Source organism: Vollenhovia emeryi, unplaced genomic scaffold, assembly GCF_000949405.1.
Source record: "Vollenhovia emeryi isolate VEMERY1.0 unplaced genomic scaffold, V.emery_V1.0 DF939171.1, whole genome shotgun sequence".
NCBI lineage: Eukaryota > Metazoa > Arthropoda > Insecta > Hymenoptera > Formicidae > Vollenhovia > Vollenhovia emeryi.
The window spans coordinates 811,381-831,976 of NW_011967195.1; the positions used below are offsets into that span (position 1 = coordinate 811,381).

General features: G+C 42.7%; 1 protein-coding gene across 1 annotated transcript in view; it reads right to left on the reverse strand.

Moving 5' to 3' along the window:
* Positions 1-20,596, reverse strand: part of LOC105563821 (hemicentin-2) — a 394,167-nt gene that overhangs the window by 247,014 nt on the left and 126,557 nt on the right. The window contains exon 3 of the mRNA XM_012015754.1: positions 14,891-14,926. Within this exon, the coding sequence (XP_011871144.1) occupies positions 14,891-14,926 (36 nt within the window). The remainder of the gene's footprint in view (positions 1-14,890; positions 14,927-20,596) is intronic.

A 20,596-nucleotide genomic window follows, 5' to 3' on the forward strand; every position in this document is an offset into this window, starting at 1 on the left:
ACTAGGCATTTTTGGGCATTAGTTTGGGCATCAGGCCTTGCTGGGGCATTATAGAGATAAAATGAGACAAAGTAATACCCACTGGGCATTAGTGGGCATTGGTGTACAAGATTTTGGTCAGCGGTTTCCCTCTCGGGTTTACCCCTCGAACAGAACTCTGCATGTACATATATAAATATCAGAATAGGGTAATAGCCATATATATCTGTCTTGACCTTACACTTATAACAAACATTAATATTGCTGAATGTCCTCTGATATAGCGACAGCTTACAATAAGCTAGAATGTTAAGAAAGAAATAGATATGAAATTGTGAAGGACATTCGATCTTGTAGAAAATAGACATGTAATTGATTATACATTAGTGACTGTTACATTTTCTCAATTGGGAAATGATTCGTAGAACATTAAGTTTCTGTTAAAAGACTTTGTTAAAGAACCCACTTTATTGGCTCTCTCTCGAGCTTTCCGGGAACATAATGCGACGTTAATATCGCGATTTAATAACGAACTGACAGAAGTTGAAAGGACTTGTTCAATAAGGCATTAATTCAATTGTGAAAAAAAAGGAAAAGGTGGCAAAGCGGTGATAATATTGACAGCTGGTAGTACTTTCACGCCCTGAAAACGCGGAATCGAGTCTTCACGACCTCATTTCAAGAACAATAGCACTCGGTGCTATTTAATCTCGAAACATAGTATAGTTATTGTCGGCATAATATCGATATCCGCAATTAAACGCAGCACAACGGTATCGTCTCACATAAATTACCATTTATCTGTCATACTTAGTTTGTCTCTTTGTGCGCATGCTTAAAAATAAGTGGCAATTATATACCATTTTGAGACTGAAGAATCGATTAAGATGTCTGCCACAACAAGTTCCAATAAAGTTCCATACGAGTATTCTAACAGTTAAATAACACAAATAGAACAATTCCACGTAGTATTTATGGAACGAAACATTTAAAAATATTATTAAACGTCATCGCAATCGTGTTTGCAAAAGATAAAGAGTATTTTTAAAACATCGGTCACTAGGTTGTGGAACTCTGAATGAAAATATAATTTTTCCGATCATCAATTTAAAATCGGGGATGTTCCTTCTACCTCAGACGTGTTCCAACGCTTACGAATTCTGTTATATTTCAATATAATAGAAATTCCACGCACGAGACAGTGAAATTATCTCGGAAATTATAGGAGACTAAAAAATTAGCGGGAGTCCTCGAAGCAATGTGATTTCCGCTTTCGCGATATTCCACGGCCTATTTCTGACACCGCTCGAAAGGAAATTACATGATCATTTGACGGTAGAGGCAGAGGAGAATATTTTCAAGCTCGTGCAAGGGGAGACGGCCAAAATCGGAAGCGACGAAAGAAACGAGTATTAGAGAGGTGAGAGGAGACGGCGACGGTGGCTAAAATGTCCGTCTGGAATTGTCTGAAAAAGCGACGACGAGAGGCGCTCTCTTGCCAGACCAATTACCCTCTTTTCTATCACAGAGTTCCTTCTCTCCTCATTCCCCTCTCCACCCTTTCCCTCTAGTTCCTTCGATCGCACCCTCCATGTCGCGACTCTCGTCCTACAGCAGAAATTTCGCCCGTGTTCAGTTTTAGCCGCAGAATAAGGGATAAGTACCGAAGTCTTCGCCCGCCTCTCTCGGCCCTTCGCGCGCCTCGTCTTTTTCTCCCACTTTCGCTCGCCCTATCCTACGTTTTCGCCGTCGACAGATTGACTCGAGTAGCCCACAGCCACTCTCGAGATAGCCGTTAATCGATAAGTGTAGCGCGAAATCGAAATAAAACCGCCGGGCCGTCTCTCCAAAGTACGCCGGACATGGCCGAGCGGGATATTTAACGGCGACGTCCGCGCTCGTGAAAAACGCTCACGTGCACTTAATTCCAGAAGATCGTTAATGTCAAGGTGTATTGTACCGTGCGGCGTAAGAAGTCGTGTTAAAGAGCAATCAATCTTCGATTTTTATCATTTTTAATCCAGATTACTGGATCAATACGCGCGATCGTTCTTTGTTTAGGTATCGTTAATAGTCTGCTCTCTGCGACTTTGATACTCGTCGAGATAACCGGTGTGTCGTTAAGATCATCTACAGCGAACGATATCCCTGGCAATGAATACGAGCGAGCTTTTTCTCGTAGTCTATGCACGTCTAACGACGTATACATCGTGTATAATTGCGAGCGTGTGTTGGAGTTTCTCGAATATGTGCCAATGGCAGAACAAACGAGTAAAATAACGTGTACGATACAGAGTGTTCTGCGACTATCGTCAGCCCTTTTACCCACGGATCCTTTGACTCATTTGCGATAAATTTTTCCTGATCAAACGCTTTTGATTGGATGTAATTCCTTTGAAACTATACGATGATTTAAATTAAAATTCCATTGTATGTGTTACGAGACGTTTCTCAACGGCAAAAATTGTTCAGCTCGACATTTCGTTAACGACAAATTAATTTCAGAGATTATTTAAAGAGAAACGTGCAATTTATATATTTTTCGAATCATCCTGCAAATGGAATTAACAACTTTTCGCGTGGCGCGAGTCACAGCGCGCCGTAGTTATTACGTATTCCAGAAACGGGCGATAAACTTTTAATTCCGCGTGATGCGCGCCTACTATCGTCCCGCGCAGCAGATCGATAACGAGAGTGAAATTGAAATCGTTCGCCACGGCACGGCCGGGCGTTTCGGCTGACCCCATCGGCAAGATCGAATGAAGTTCAGCGATTCGATATCCACCGATTCGCGCGTTGCATGTCGATGACAGGTGAGCCCGCAACGATGAAGAAATTATTCAGTCCGGGATATCGGAGTGTGCGCATCACGCTCGCGTAATAACCGTAATCGCAAACGGTATAATGACGCGACGCCGCGAGCATAAATCGCAATAATATGAATCACGCGCTAAATATCGCAAATACAATGTATACGTGTACAATAACTGCAGTGGATAATAAACCGTAGTTCGACGCTTCGAAATTAGAGTGGAGTTTAGCGAGGGAAGCCTCCAAGTCGCTTTAATAATGAGGAAACTAGATTGCAAAAGAGTTAAAAGAAAACGATCCAGTTCCATCCCAGATAGCACACATAGTTCTATGAATATTCTTCTGGAGTGCAAACATTCTTAATTTCAGAATATTCCAATCGAATATTCTATAAATCTATATAGATTATTACAATTAGAAATCGTATATTCATAACAAAGAAGAACGTTTTTAGAATATTCGTCGAGAATGTCTTTGGAATATTCGTCTAGAATAATTTTTTAATATTCATCGAGTTTATGTATTGCGCCTTGTTTATCGTGTAATATACTCATCTTATGCAAAAGGCAGTGAAACCTGTGATCCTACCATATATAACCGACACGCCATATTCGATAGATTATTCTATTCACATTCGAGAAAGATTTATAGTAGTCCCAGTCGAATGTGCCACGAACATAAGATAAATATATAAGAATGACCTATGGAATGTTCCAAATATTCTTGAAGGATATTCTTAAAATGTTCATAGGAGTGTCTTGTGCTATCTGGGATTCTTGTTTCGCGCGCGCGCGCGCGTTTCACTTTTGTCATTTTTTCCCTCAAACCGGGGGCTCGGTCTGACGCGGCGGCCGAACGCGCCGCAAACCGATTTTCCGAGAGCAATTAAAATCACCGATGTCGGAAACTTCGCGCGCACAAAATGTCACGCTGCCGGTGGCGGTACGGTGGTAGTAAACCGGCGGTGGCCCAGTTCGCCCCCGCAGCCAATTAGCTCGACACACCCCCGCGGCTGTATTCAAGACCCAGCCTTACGAATTCCGGCTGTAGCAAATTGCGACTCGCAATCCCCGGTAACTCTGGCGCGTGTACACGCATATGCGACCGTGTGTGCATGAGCGCGTCCGCGCCCGCGCACTTGTAGTTCCCTCTTGTCCCGTTACCATTGACAAACAACATCGCTTGGCGATGCATTAAAGGGTGGACGGCTCCGCAGTTCGTCCGTGGTGTCTATAGATGCTACGACTGCGGTTGCGTTGTTTGCGCGGTCGAGATAATGATACGAGCATCCGAGAATCGGTATTCCACTACGCGCCGTCATTGAGGAAGAAGCGGCAAAGCACGCGTACCCGCGTTGCGAGAGGGCTCTCATTGAGATATAAATTTCGACGTACACGAATGCTCTTCGATTTTAAAATCGAATCAAACTTCGATAATGCCACCCTTCGCATTACTGGAATGCTGGTTCTCTTAAATTTTTTCGAGTGGACTCTCACTCTTTTGGCGTGAGATTTTACTCGAAGAAATAATGGAGATACCGCTGGTCCGACTGGAGTGCAATTTCACTTTTTTGAAAGAGTGCCGTTATTCACTCTTTACACAGAGAACACAGTTTCTTTGGATTCAGTAAATTTTGTTGTATCCAAACAAATTAGATATTTGGAATGGGCCAAAGAAATCATTTGTTTGAATTTGAAATAATATATATAAAATATTTGTTTGAAGAAACAAAAGGTATATTCTCTGTGATCTAAACGAGATCACTGTTTTATTCAAGCAACATTATCGTTTGATAAAAAATATGTGAAAAAAAATGTACACACACATACATCTTCTCCCTCTACGTTAGACTTTTCCCTTCATTAGAAGAAGAAAGATAAGAACTGGATTGGTACACTATGTTCAGCTACAAAGAATATACCATTAGATGATTAGGCTGCGTCTGCTGATGCGGTCGCTTATTCGTTGGAAACGCGCAGTCTATTCTTACTATGTCTATGGTGCTAACGACTTCACTTTAAAAATAGGAGTGAAATTCTTGACTTTTTGTCCCAGTGTGAATTAGTTCACTCTATTGGAGTAAATATTCACTCGAATAGAGTGAGGTGGTTAGTGACACCATGATTCGAGTGAAAATTTCACTCCAAACATTTTAGAGGGCGTACAGTCTTATTCATTAATGCCTGAACCTCAGTTTTACTAGGATTCACATTTTTACAGTAGTTTATTCCCATCTACACATCGATGAGCTTCAGGCTGTAGTTCACACAGCTTCTATTGAAGTCCGCGGTAGTGTACGTACATCCAGCCTGAAACTCAGTGATTTGTATAGATGAGAAAAAATGACGATAAAAATGCAGATCTAGGCATTAATGAATAAGACTGTACGTTATAATGTACGCTATTAATTCTCGCAAAATTGCTCGTCATTTGATCACTATGACACACCCAAATGTGAACATCTATCATCCGGGCGGGGGGTAGATTTCGCGGGAGATTTGCATATAAAGAAGATCAGCAAAATCGGAGCAATCCGAAACGCATAAAAGCGCGAATGAAGACGTGAAAGCGACGCCGGGTCGTTACGTGTCAAAGTTATCGGTCGCGCTGACGAAGGCGCGATTTCGCCGACTGGCGAACTCGTCTGGCGCGCGATTATGCGGTAAAATAATCGTTTCGGAGCCCTCCCCGTCGCCGTGTTAACCCGCTGGTTTCGCCCAGTTTCGCCCCTCGCTTCCGACCGATTTCATCTCGCTGCACATCTCTATTCCTCCGCTACCCTGTCCGTGCTCCTCGGTCCCCGATCCATCACCATAACAGTTTTCCTCCCGCGTCGGGAGAAAACGCGAGAGGCGACCCGTTGTACAGCTTGCCCGGAAGTTGAAAATAATAAATTGTCTCCATTAGGCGGCCGACTGTCCATGTCCGTTTTCCCACGGTCGAGCCAGCTGGACACGACTTCACCGTGGGTGCTCCATCTCTCTAATTGCAAATTTCGAGTCGTTGTCGTCGCCGATGACCCGCGTCTGTCTCGCCAACGAGCCGCTTACGAGGAACGGCTGCCACGTCGGAATCCAGAAATTATTCGGCGCAATTAATCGCGGGGTGGGAGAGAAAACCGCGGGGGATGAAACGGAGGGGCTTGGCGACGGCCTCGAGCTTTTCCAGAGGTCTCGAGGCACCGCCGGGATGAAAGTCGGGCTGGAATTCCGCGCCAAGTGCCGTCTACTTTCAGCCTCGAGGTGCGCGCACCTGTCGAATGTGACGAAGGAATCCACTCGGCGGTACAAAGAAGTTCTCCGATCTATCGAGAGCCCCGGTGGGTGCTCGAGCCCGCACTCCTTCCCCTTGTTGTCCGCCCTTTGAGAAAATCTCGCGAGTTTTTATGCAGCACGATGTATAAGGGGCCGATGCACGATGAGATTCTCACGCCGTGTAAAAGTAGACGCGCGCGAAACGGAACAATTTAACGTTTGAATTACCAAGCTGTTTGCGCACAAGAGGCATTTGAGGATATATTAGAAATTGAACACCGAACTCGAAGCCCGCGCGATAAGAGCCTATCGAGTTTTCCTTTGCCGTCATTTCTTTTTCTATTTCATCCAACAGTTTTTATCTCGCCAAGTCAATATGGTTAATCGCGTCGCAACGCAAGTAGGGAGGGTAGAAGAGCCGCGTGACACAGAAGGACCGTGAAACTGATGTGTAAAAATGTAATGCGAACGGATACACGTAGCCGTTGACAAGATTATCCGGTAACCGTTCCTCTGTATATGCCGACGCATTCGCTTCACGTCTTGCCACGCTTTCGCAGTAACTTAATAAACGTTAAAAGCAAAACGGTCCCCGTAAACTGTAGAAACAAAGATAAGTGTATTAAACGGATTTCAAGTGCTTTCCGTTGCTGCGGCAACAAAGATAAAGTGCATTAAACGGATTTCGCTTCGACGCCGGAGACGATGACGAGCCACTTTGTTAATTGAGTTTCGCCCCTACGATCCCGGGAAATACTTCGCCGGTCCGGTATTAAATAGCGCGAGTTGCATTACCGGCGAGTATCGAAGCCGTCGGGGGTGGAAGAAGTGTGCGCGAAAGACTCTGACTTACGCCTCTATGAACACAGCTAACGACGGGGGCAATCCTTGAAGCTTTTCAATCCGCGCTCGCTCGTCCTGCAGTTCAATCGAAAATCTCGAAAACGCCGTAAATCCATTATTCTTTTTTTTCGGAAATTGCGAGAATCGGTGCTTTATTAACGATTGGGTACTCTCGCGAAACCGGTTGGAAGAAAACTGTCGAGTGTGTAAAAATGGAAGGAGATTTATCCGCGTAACCCAATTTAAAATGTCTATCAAGAAGGAGCGAGAGGTAATTAAATCGCGAAACAAACGAAAGAAAGCGCAAATAAAAACTACGAAACTGCATTAATTCCACTTTAGTGCGCAGCTAAGTTAACTAGTTCCTGTAACTGTTTTTGTAATGTGTAATCTACTTTTCCATAAGAATAGCGCCGTGAAGATTGCAGCATCATTATTATTAATCTGTATAACAACGTCGCTGGCTTCTTCAGATTTACTCGGATATAAATAATGTTCCAGTTTCAGCGTCCGCAAACAGCAATCAATATTCATTTCTCACATCCTCTTCGCTCGGACCGTTTCGTTTCAATAAAAATTTCGGCCAGAGATTCCTACAGAGATTCTCTTCTTACAGAGGGAGCTTCCAAGATATCTCTCTTGAAAAATATCAAACGTCCTCACCGCGCCGTATAACTTTTCCACGATCCTCCCAAAATTTTTAGTCAGGCGCCACTGCGAATTCAGGAGAAACTTCGCCCGGTTATAAGATCCAGATCGAGATGCAGACGCTCAGCCGAATGGCGCCGACTAACATCTGGTACTGACGCTGCTTGCTGTTCGGGCGAATTAGCGTGGAATGCGTCTCGGTGAGAAGCAAGTTCGCGCGCTTTCCTCGCCTCGTTATCGCTCTTCAGCAGATCCAGGCCGCAGAACTTTGCGAGATCTACATGAGAATAATAATAGTCGCGCGCCACGTTCTTCCGCGTTTGCCTCGGAATTTCCGCGCCGCTCGCGACGCCAGTACAACGCGCCCTTTGTGCAATACTTCAATCGCAATAAGATTATCAAGCCTCTACGAGACCGCATTTATCTCCCGTGTTAGATATTTAAATGCGCGGATACGACTTTTCGATACAAATTATGTCGTACGAAAGAATTGTGCAATTAAAATTGTGCACTTTTAAATTGCGCGATTAAACCCGAAGGTAAAAGTAATATTCACGAGCACGCTATCGCGCAATTATCTGTGTAGTAAGTTATTATATATCGAGCCGTTACAAAAATGCGCAGCTCAATATCATCTTTGACTTTGTTAACTTTCGACCTCAATCTTTAATGAAATTTTGTTATTGAGAATACAAGTTGAACGCAACGCGAAATATCGAAACAACGCTACCAAAGTTGTTACAAATGCGCGGCTCAATATCATCCCTAACTTTGTTAACTTTCGACCTCAATCTTTAATGAAATTTTTTTTCATCGAAAATACAAGTTGACGCAACGCGTTATATCGAAACAACGCCGCCAAAATTGAGCGACGTTCCGCGACCGACAGTTAAATCTGATTCTGCGATTAAACGTCGAAAAAAAAACTAAATAAATAAACCGATTACGCGAGATGCAAAATTTGTATGCCTGCGCGAGCATCTGTTGTGTCGCGACTGATCGGGACATGATGAATCGCTGAAAGTAATCCAGCAGTTTTATCCTGCATCCCATTTGCCGCGGCCGATCCATACAAAAGGGAACTTGCACCTCTCGTGCCCTCGCCCTCGTGGCCACTCTTTGATGTATACTCCACGGCTCGTCGAATTCGTTTCATTTCCATCTCGTTTATTTCGTCCCGATGTTGTGCTTTATTTTTGCCTTCTCTTTTTCGTTTCCACGCCAGCGTTTCGAAGCGGCGGGGGCGAGGGATTGCGCGCACCGTCTGACATCCACGCAGTTCGCATTTTGATACGAACGCAATCTCGTGTCAATCCTGTACGCCGCCCACCCTTCCTTACACCCGGAGAACGCGTCCCGGCGTGCGCGCACGTTAGGGAGGGACACGGTCAACGTAATGCCATAAATATTAATTCGCGCGATACGCATCAACGCGGAGAGATATGGAACGTGATTTACCGGAAGCGATAGTTTATGGCAGCGGCGCACGACGCGACCGTCGCACCAGGCCCGATCCAGGTCGTCACCACAGGTGGCGACTCCCCGGACGCTCGTTTCGCATTACACATTTTCGCATTTCGCTGTACACGACGCGACGTGTGTAATTATTACCTTTCGCTCGCTCGCTCGCTCGCGCTCCGTGCATCACGTTTTTCCAAAGCTGATCGAGAAACATTAAACATTTCTATATATATGATATTGAAATTTCCATTTAGACAACCTCTACCGGTTGCAACTTTGCAAGTAACGGAACAAGGTTTCCATTCGTCGCGCAGCGAGCTCGTGGCAGCTGTTTTCCGTTGAAGAAATTTCCAGGTGATCATTTCTGCCACACGAATATGCGGGGCATTAGGGAACTTCCGATGACTTGGAGGAATTCCATTTGCATTATACCCCGCCACTTTGGAGACTGGATTCGGAATTTGCTGTGTATATCGTAGGAATATCCGCCGGCTGATTAAACCAAGCCGACCGCGTCTCTCGGGAGACGGGTTCGAGATCCATAAAGCCGCTTCTACACCTTCCGGGCGTTCATTATGTGAATTGATACGAGCTTCCGAAACCATCGAGATGTTGGTCGGGGTGGTTTGATTAAACAGAAAGCGGAGATCGTCGTTATTCCGCGGCTACGCGATACGACGCTCCGTGTACGCTCTGAAAGGAAGCGAAAAGGAAATGTGCGTGCGGGGAAAAGAGGCGAAAGAAAAGAGGAAAGATGAGGAAGCCCGAGGAAACTCGAATAGGGCGATATCCGCTGGCGGTTCTCGCAGTTTCCGGTTAGTTCGCTCGGAAGGAGAGCTGCAGCAACACCTTGACTGGTCGCACTACCGCCAGCCTCTCTGGTCCAACGCGGCAGTTGCCAAACTAGGGAAAGGACGACGATAGCAGAGAAAGAGGGAGACGGATAAACAGCCAACTAGATAAATGGCGGGAGAGAAAGCGAGAGCGGAGCAAAGTAGGGATAAAACGGGACCGCCGAACTAATCAGACCGGACCAATCCGAGTCGTTTCCCCGCGGAGAAGAGAGAGACGCTTCCTCCCGGCGGACAGGATAATTTAAACTTTCCCGCAAGCAGGCACACCGCGACGCGGCGTGCTGTGCGGCCCCGCGCCGTCAACGTATCTCCGGTCACTCCGCTAAACAGAATTGGATACGAGCGTTAGATTCAAACGTTACCCGCCGTGAAAAGCGGCGACTCGAATCTCCCAGGTGTACCGCACTGCGCGAACACGCGGAGCGCGAATCGTTAAGGGTCTCTCGCGAAAGTAGACTGCTGTATGGTTGAATCCGAGGGGTAAACCGCTGAGGGCATTGCGGCGTACAGATTTGCGGTATTACTGGGCATTTTTGGGCATTAGTTTATCTTAATATTATAAATAATAGGATAATAAGATTAAGTAATGCCCACTGGGCATTAGTGGGCATTACTTTATCTTATTATCTTATTTTATATTTTTTTCGATGGCCATCCCGAAACCATTTTGAGCATTTTCCATCTATTTTTCAAGTAACATTTTCCTCAGATAAAGTGTTTTGGAACGTAAACCTGAATCTAAATACGCATACCTAAACTCATTTGCAAAATGTGTCGCAATTATTCTGTCCATTGCTGTACAACTTTTCTCTCATCGGTCTGACCAAAGTAATGTCGGATGCGCAGAAGAAATCGGCGCAAAACGAAACAAAATGACCGGGCTGTGGACCTGCTGGTTGTACTATGGTTGAATGGCGTTATTAGGGCGATTCAAGTGAAGATTGCCCGAGTTTTCCGCGACGGCTGCTGAGAAATTCGGCGGCTGAGAAACGCTAAATTCAACTTTTAAGAATAATATTCTCTCCCGAGCGTAAAATGGAAGCGCGTAACTTTCTCGCTTTACATAAGCTAACGTGTTTGTACGAGTTATCCGGAATTGACGACAGTTACTAAAAGTTTACAGTAGCTCTTCATACGCGGCGAATGTTTTTCCAGCCAAACGTATGATGAAAGCCATTACAGTGGCATAATAAAACAAAGTGTCGAGTGAGATGCGTTTAAACGTTCGGAGGAGGGAAAAATGCGAGAGCGGGATGAATTTGAAAAATTCTCAGTCCTCGCGTTCTGGAATATATCGGGGGCTCTCGATCGGTGACAAAGAGAAAAGAGATTCTCGAAAAGTTGTCGAGCGGCGCCGCCGTCGTACGCGGCGGAACAATCTGAACTTTCGTAAAGCGCCAGGTATCATCCGGTCTTAATTACAACGGAGTCGGGAGAGACATGTTGCATCAGAAGCGAGCGCGGCATTCGCGCGCCTTGCGCCGCACGATCCTGTTGTGGATGCGAAACAAAAGTTCGCTTGTGACGGTAATTACGCGAGGGACTTCCGCGCGCCGCTGTTTAAATTAAACCATTCTGCCGGCGGATGAATCGATTACGCACCCGGCAGGATTTATCGCTCTGTGTTTGCAGTCTGCATCACCTTACCGCGGGTCTAAATAAAACGTTACGCCGCGACGGACGCGCGCGAAAAAGCGAATCAACCCTTTCGCGACCACGCGAGTCCAATTACAAAAGAGACCGGATGATTTAGCGTGCATATTTGTTGAAAAAAATATTACATCGACGAAAACGGGAAAGTAAAAAAAAGTCAGTCATGAAAAGATTAAGGACGAATACGAGCGAAAACGGACTTTACCGCGTGCATTTTATAGCAGTTGTTTTTTTCAGCCTGAGAACAGACGGAATTGAATTACCGTGTGCGATTTAAACCAAGTCTAAAAACGAGTACGATGAAAACAACGATAATATTGCTTGGAACGTGTTGTGTCTGTGCTTTAAATAAAGGTGTTAAAATGTGAATCGGCCATCTACAATATCGCGTTTGTAATGTACGTAATGACTGCTGAAAGGTGTACACATATAAATACGTTAAACTTTTCCGACATACGCGAAATTGTTTTCTCCACTTGAACACGCGAGCGGAAAGATTGCAATTTATTTGAGATTAAAATGCGAGGAAACCAATCTCGCGTGCGCTTCTGTTACCTTCTCTCTTATCCCATTTTAAATACACCCGAGGAGCTACGTATGCGAGAGCATAATTCGCCACTTTAAATAGTATTTCCGTAGGAATTACACGAGTAGAGAGCTCCCCTCGCGTGCTCCAGGAAACGTCGAACGTTCAGTTTAAGCCGAGCGTCTGATTTGTCAGACGTTTGCGGTGGAGGGCATCGCGACCGCGCGAATGAACGTGGTAGCGGAATCCTTCAGAAACGAACTAAAAATTCAGCGGTGTCGTCGGGGAAGACGGGGGGGCATTTAGCTTTCCACGAGAGAGCAAGAGCGATCCAAACTCAAGAGGCTTGCCCCCCGCCCCCGCCTCCCTCTCTCCCGGAACAGCTGCAGGGGAGGATATACGGTATGCGTGTCCTTTGACGAAAACATCCGTACGAGCCGCTGGCATATAGAAGGACCCCCTTTCTCGTCGGTATTCCGCCCCTATGCCGCTAACGGAATACATTACTTTTTAACGACTCGCGCCAGAGATGTTCTGGCCCTCTCTGATAAATAGCGAATTTCCAGCGCGGCGCGAGCTCCGACTGGAGAAATCAGCGGAATAGCGTTATCGGGGACGAGCGACGGCGACGACTGCGAATCGGTACGAATGATTCAATTTGAATAATGTCACGCGCTACATTACCGTAGACTGCCGCTCACGAGGGACGTGTACGGCGGGGAAAGAACGTCCCTTTGTCAATCACTTCGTGATGAGACTCCGCTTATTTTCCGTCGGCTATTTTTAGGGCGCGATCGAAGAGAACGTTCGCGCCCTCGCGCGTCTTTCGGGTGGATTTTTCGAAACGTAACGCGATTACAGCTAACGCTAATGTCGTTTCGTGTAATGAGATTAAAGTCACTTTTTAATTTCCGCCATATTTAATTTCAATCGGCGTCCAAGCGCGTCTACGCGAAACGGCACGGAGGTGATTATATATATTTAAGCTGACGGTCAAACTCGTTTACGTCGTATGCAATTGCACAATCAGAAAAAGGGGAGAGGCAAACATGAGCAACTCGATTAATAGCAGCCTGAATTAGGGTCGAAATGGAGCGCGTGTTTGCGCGCGTGCGGAAACTCGATTGTTTTCGTGAAAGAGTAATGTCACGAGCCCGAGTAAAAATCAAACCGAAACTAATCGGAAATAATTCGCGTGCCGCGGTACGACGGCCGTGTATTTTTTAGCGTTACCGTCGAACGCGTCGCAGGTCGAAAAATTGAAACGTTTTAGCGACCGGGGAGAGACCCCGGCCTCGGCAGGGCCGAAACGAACGCGCGAAAAGCCGCTAACGCCCCGCTGCAATTTTCTTCTATGAACCCCCCTCCCCCCCCGTCCCCGACCGACCGTAAAACGCGAACGGCCGCTTGTACGAACGTAATGTACCGATAAAGCACTCGCAGGGCTCGTCGCGAAATCCATAACATATTCTCCTCGGGCGCGTCATTTCACGGTGCAGCGTGCGATCGCGAAGCGCGGGGCTTTTAAAGCGGATCTCGCGCGGAACTATGACGCGGGAAAACAGCTCGCGATTAGAAAATACAATTAAAAGATTGACAGAATCGACGTCGGATTGTCGAGCGCGACGTCGAATTCCGCGTGCGTTTCATCGGGAGCGCCGCGGCTGTATGAAGTTACGAGAGAGCAAAGCGAATTTAACGGTACCTTAATCACGCTTTAACATCTTTATTTTCGTGCAATTCGCAGGTTAATGAAGTAACGTGCTACCGTTTGTCCCGCGTCCGCCTAGGCCCGCAGAACGTTCTCGTTAATCGAGAGGCTTACGCTAATTAGCGCTAATGAGCGCGCCAGAATGTAGTACAAGCGGTCATGAGTTTTAGCACTCGCGTTTATAGCCCGGGCGCTTTCCGTGCTCCGTGCGGACGCATTTCCGAATTAAATTTTATGCCTGTAGTGTTCGTTAAATCGAATCGGTATCTGTATTCTTTATCGCGCGCCGGATTACATGCGCTCGATGTAGCGCACGGTCCACGCGCGGTACAAATCGCATGGTTACATGCTCAATCGGTACTCGTGATGAATAATAAACATTATAACGATAATAATTATGATAATATTATTATTTTACGTTAATACAGTGATAATAAATGTAATTAATATTGCAACGTAAACATAATCCGTAGAACGCAAATGATCGAGTAGACATATCCTTGGTACAAATGAAATAATAATGTAATACCGTATCATTATTATTCGTTCTCCCTAAAAATCCCCATCTCTCTAATTTCCCCAAAAATTGGTATTCGATATATCGAGATATCATAAGCTAAATATTGAAAAAGTTATCAAATTTCTCTTGAATATCTCAAGAAGTATTAGGCAAATAAAAGAATGTTTAACTACCTCGTATGGACCGCGAAACCATGGGATAAATTTTTTATTAACTCCGGGCGCACTATCAAAGTTTTTTAACATAATCAGATCGCCCTTTTCATATTTCCTTGGAGCTTTGAGTTTTTTTTATCATAGGCTGCCTTTTGCTGTTGTTGCGAGGGATTAGTGCCATACATTGGCCTGTTTACGAATGTCCTGGAGGGACTGTGTTTTAGAATTGTTAGTTTCTTCCCGATAACTCTTTTGATTATTCTCGCAATTACCCCGTTGGTCATCCAAAATCTATCTGACTTGGACCTTTTCCCGTAGATCTATTAGTCGTATTATTAATGGCATATATTCTACTTCGTGTACAACTTTATGCCGTCCATATTTTCCGACAATTTGGCAATACTGGGCACTACAAATGATTCTGGTTTCGCTCGCCATTTCTTCTTCAAAGATGAGCCAATTGAACAAAACTCACCTCCTCTCGGAGAATCCGTAGGTCGTTGTCTTAAGCCTGTAACAAGAAGAAGAATATCTTTTAGTCTAATGATAGATTAGATACGAAGTGATTACCTAATGTACACACAGAAAAGAGTTTATTTAAAATCAAACAAATTTGTTTGAATTTTGACCTCACTAGACTTTTATTTAATTTCAAAGATATGATTTCTTTACCCCAAGCAAAGTTTTATTTGATCGAGACTGGAATCTGTAAGAGAATTTATATCTATTTATTTCTTCAAATCTAGCAAATGTTTTAGTAGAAGTAAATAAAGATTTAGTAAATTGAAAGAAATATGACTTCAATGTATCCCATTTGTTTAACCTAACTAAATCTTTTTTCTGGATATTGATACATGTTTCTGATGATAAAGCAGATAGAGAAAAAGAGAGAGATAATATATTAATATCTATAACTAAATTTCATAAGTAACTTTGCATATGTATATTGAAATTACTATGTACATAAATATAATTTCGATCTATTAAATTTTACACGCAAACTGATCTCGTTTGCGTAAAGAATATTAAACAATATTAATAGCGTAAACAATATTAATAGTGAAGCAGTTTAGTACAATTTAAAAAACAATTTATTTACGATAAAACAAAACATTTTCGTCAGCCAGTGGTACACATTTCTAGTATATATTGTGGTTTTAGTTTGTAAATAGTCGCACTATCAATTTCGTGCTGAGATAAAAAAAATATTTATTTTCGGCAGTACGAGATTTGCGTTTCTAAAATACAATAATACAAATAACTTGTTCCACTTTCAAGTTAAAATTGTTTAAAACGTATGACTGTATTTTTCCTGACTGATTTAAGGATTCGAGTATTAAAGTTCTAATATCTCACGTTATGAAAATTAATTTGTTCCAAATATTGATTTTTTCCAAAAGGTTTATCGTTGTCTTGTTATTGATTAAAATAAATCTAATGTATTGTAATTGTAATTTTTTCATTTGTTAAAATAGCATTTTTAATATTTATTAGTATATTTATTAGATTCTAAAATATATTATTTACAAAATTAATTTAAGAAATATATTGATTGTAATACTTATCAATTCTCAGAAAGTGACTTGACGATTGAACAATATTTGCAACACAATACATTATTTTACAATGTTAACATTTTGTAACTAAAATAAATAGAATAACAAAATTTGTTTGAAATGCCAGAAGATCGCTCCCGTGACCAGTGCATCCTGATTCCGACATTTTCCGCCATTGTTGTACTGGTTGAAACTACTAAACCAATTGGTTGGGACCAAGGCGCGGAGGTGCAATCTAAACTTTCGAATTCTACGAGTTGCAGCCCTTGAGGCCCTCGTGTAACCCTTGCAACGGCACTCTCACAGCCGCGTCCTGAATTGCACGCTCAACTAGATTAATTCTACGAAATATTCGAGACCCACCACAAAAGCCAACGAATTAATTGCCGCGTAAATTTATAAAGCGCGCGATTCTCGATACGCCTCAATTAATAATTTTAGCAGACTTATTATGGACGTAAGCAAACAAGAAAATATTGCATATCCTAAATCATACACGTACAAATATAAATATAAAAGACTGACATTATTTGTGCGAACGCAATTATATACCGCGTAATCCCCCTTTGCCGGGGATCAACAGCTTAAATTTTATCAGTTTAAATTTTATCATGAATGACAATCTGTTTTTCCATTTTATATAGCGCATGGTAACAACCTATTTTTTTTTTACTTTCTTTTCTTCAACGTTAACAACCTGATGGGTCCTTCATAAAAATTGCCAAGGGGAGCTGCAATGAGTAACAGGCCGATTTACGGATTTACGCGCCCTCATATTCCTCGGGGACCGACGTAGTTGTGAAAGGTATATGTCTCTGAAATGCTTCGTACAAGCTCTCTTCCGAGAGGGACAAAATTTTTCGCACGTGTTCGCCCTGCACTCTTTACTTGACGAGAGAAGAGATACTAAGCGTCAGAGTCAAAACTCTTGCTTCCTTATCAACGTGCAACTCATCACGCGCATGTTATTTTGTATTACATAGGTACTCTAGCTGCATTTTCATAATTTCTTTGCTTTTAGTATTCACAACAGCACAGTTTATCGTTAGTTTTTTAATGCACAAATATTTATTATATTAAAAGTTTTAATAATATCAAGTATTACTCTGCCCTGATCGAAAGGTATTTATTTAACGAGGAAATATTTTAAATTAGAGAATTTCGCTTAGTTAAAAATACAGAAATTAACATTAAGTAAAGATTTATTAATTTGCGATTTTTAAAAAATTTAACATTTGCTAGTTAATATTATATACCAACCCTTTCTAAAAGAGATGTTACCGGCGTAAATGTCGTTAATATCGACCAGTTTGAGACATCTTTTCCGCGATGCCGATAGGTTTTCTGTAATATGTATTTTGGCAGGTTGTCAACGTTAGATTACGTCTTCTTCACATGAAAAAAATCTTAACGTGTGAAGAAGATCAAGTGAATATAAATTAAAACCAAACAACGCGTGCAATGCTATTTCCAATCAAGTATTTAACACCAATTCATAGTTTTATTAAAGTAAATAATTCGATAATTTTTGCTCATAATAAATGAAGATTTGTAATTTAGTAATATATATTTGTATGCATCAACTATTGAAGTAAAATCTCTAATCTTAGTAATTAGAATTTAAGTAACAACGATTTTCGTTTCGAAACATTTTCTCGATTGAACAGAATTAATCGTTAATTTAATCAACACCAATAAGTCCGCAGAATGATACGCCAAACGTAGCAACAGTCACGGAACAAAGTAATGTACAATAAAATATTAAGTACGGAATTTTCCATTGTGTAGACAGGCGAACGAATTCTCAATGTTTTTTTGGTGTTTGTCTCTCGGCGCGGTGACGTACGATGTTTTTGCGTGCCATCGTGTACCTGAAGGTCGCTGCGTCTCACTCGCTCGCCGAACGTCGTGCCGGCAGGCAGTGTCGAGAGTCGCGCTCCGTGCGTCGTATTACTTTCGCATTATCGATTTCCAAGACGCGATCGCGATCAATGTGGGGATAAAACGCTATTGATCTGTGTACGTTTATTATTAATAAGTAACGTTCGTCGACTAAATATTAGAACTTGTAATGAAAAGTGATGTTCACGTTCAAGCCGCGGCTTTTATCAACGTAGATTTCACGAGACTAACTCATCTACTTGTAAGATATGAACGTAAACCGTGGTAATTTGTCGCGATTACATCTCGTTTACGCACCGCGTGCGTTTCGCGGTATTTCACATCGCGTACGGGAGTGCCTGAAATTTTGCGCGATCGATGATTTTCGCGAGTGAGTGTGTGTGAGTGCCACAAGGAAATCTGAGAGGAGGAGGAGGCTTCGGAAGCATCGGGCAACGGCAGATCAATCGTGAGGTGAGTGTTTTACATTTTTATATTATTTGCTACTTGTGCAGAATAAAGCATCTGTTCTGTGTTTTTGTTTTACTGATTCAAATGATTCGAACGAGTATTTGAATAAATGTTACAAAACGAAAGTATAAAGTTTCGTGAGTTTATATTTAAAAGGAAGCCTTTTTTAAGTATTCCATAATAATTTTAATAAATATCTATTTCGAAAAATATAAAATATAATATATATTTAATAAAATAATTTCGATTTTACATAATTATTCTGTACTAATCATATACATATTTGTATTGTTATAGTTTAACCCACATATTATAGTTAACGATGTACAACTCTGCACTTGCGAATCGTATCAGTGAGTTATAAATTACCTTTTATTTTAAATTGACGTTGCGCATACACTACCTTCTTTGCATGTATGGTATAGACACTCTTTGAAATACGCAATGGTCAACCACAAACTGCGCGCGCTAAGCGCGCGTTTTGTCGTTTCTAGTCTTTTACTTAAACTAGCGTTGTACGAAATTCGCGTTAATAAAAAATTGGACTTTCCAACTGTTTGAAACATCAACCGTATCTCCAGAAGAGAACTGTTGAAATGAAGTTGATAATGTGATTCAATTAATTTTAATTCAAACTGAATGTACCGATATAGTCTGCTTTAACATTCAAATTGCGCGTCTCTGCAATATACCCTAGTCACGAAAGAAACTATTCAATGCCTACTCACTTAAGAAACTTTTACACGATTTCCCCTGGATAATCCATCGCGGATAATAATATACAAATTGGACTTGTTCCAAGTATTATTTCTGCCACTATTTCCTTCTGTTTGTAAAAAGTAGTAAATCTGCTAAAAAGTATTCTACGTTACATTAAGAAATTTCTTAAAATGTTAGAAAGAGGGACGGGGGGAGGGGGAGGAAGGAGAGAGAGCCTTGAAACTTTGTTCAGAACGGACTACGGTGAAAAAAAGATTCAAAACCAGTTTAAAAGGAATTAAAGTTCTTCCTTCACTTTGTACGACCAATGGCTTTTTTACTTTGGATGATTTTCATCTGGAATTCTAATCGTCAAAATTGAACTGTGTAAATTAGCCCGCGGGGATACACGGCCGCGCGTTTGAACTTTATCCGCTTTCGAACTCGACGTCAGGCCCGGCTCGAGTTGCCGAATTACAAATCCGACGTGGCGCGCCGGGATAAAGGCAACGAATCCTGACGCGAAAAACGAAGGAAGCGGGAGCAGGGCGAGAAAGAGGAGAAAAAGGAGAAGCGAAACGAATGTATTTCAATCTCGCCCGTTCCCGGCCACGCCGCCGGAGTTTCGGGAAACTTTCGCTACTTCGGGTTCGTCCGGCTGACTGAGTTTTTCGAAGCGGCCGGCTATAGCGGACGATAGTTCCGGTGAGTATGCACGTTCCTGCAGTCGGATTCCGATCGACGAGCTTCTTGCTCCGAACTTGAAAAAAAAGGGGGCAATATTTGGCTTTAACGAAGCGACTTTGAAAACGAACGGTATTGTCGTCTTGAAGATGGCGGAAACTTTACGAATTTCGCGGTCGCTTCGATGTCACCACAATCCTCACAATCAACATAACTTATTCATGTCGAGATTACTATTGTTATCGTAACTTTTGTTCTTTTATCTTTCTCGAGGCGGGCACGATAATCGTATAAAGGAACAATGTTTTAAATTGGAAACAGGAGCTCCGTTTTCTTAATCCCTGCGTACTTTTGTAGACTTTAAACCGCGATAAAAGATTTTTTTTTTAAACGTTTTACGACACAAACTTTACGCGAGAACGACGTTTAATCGCAATCTCTTTTTTCATACTGCACAAGAATTTTCACTGCATTGAATTAAAAACTTTAATATTTACTGCATCAAGTAACCGTCACGAGGTGTAAATATACTAAAGAAAAGGTGTGGCGAGTGAACGGCAACCATATAACGGCGTATCGTAAAGCCGCATGCAAACAAAAACGAGCAAATGTCTTTCGTAGTAAACTTTAATAGTCGGACGATACCGCGAGGAGTTGCAGATGCGGCTGTGCCTGTAAGCGGCAGCTACTCCAATAAAAATGAAGGAACGGCACCTTTCATAAAAATATAAGCTCCCTCCGTTACGTATGTGAGCGTTCAATCGCTTCTTATGCCATTTATTCCCCTTTATATATATATACATATATATACACATATATATAGATATATAGAGCGCAAAACGATCAACGTCCGCGGAAGACATCGCCCTCCGATCACACCCTGCGTTCAT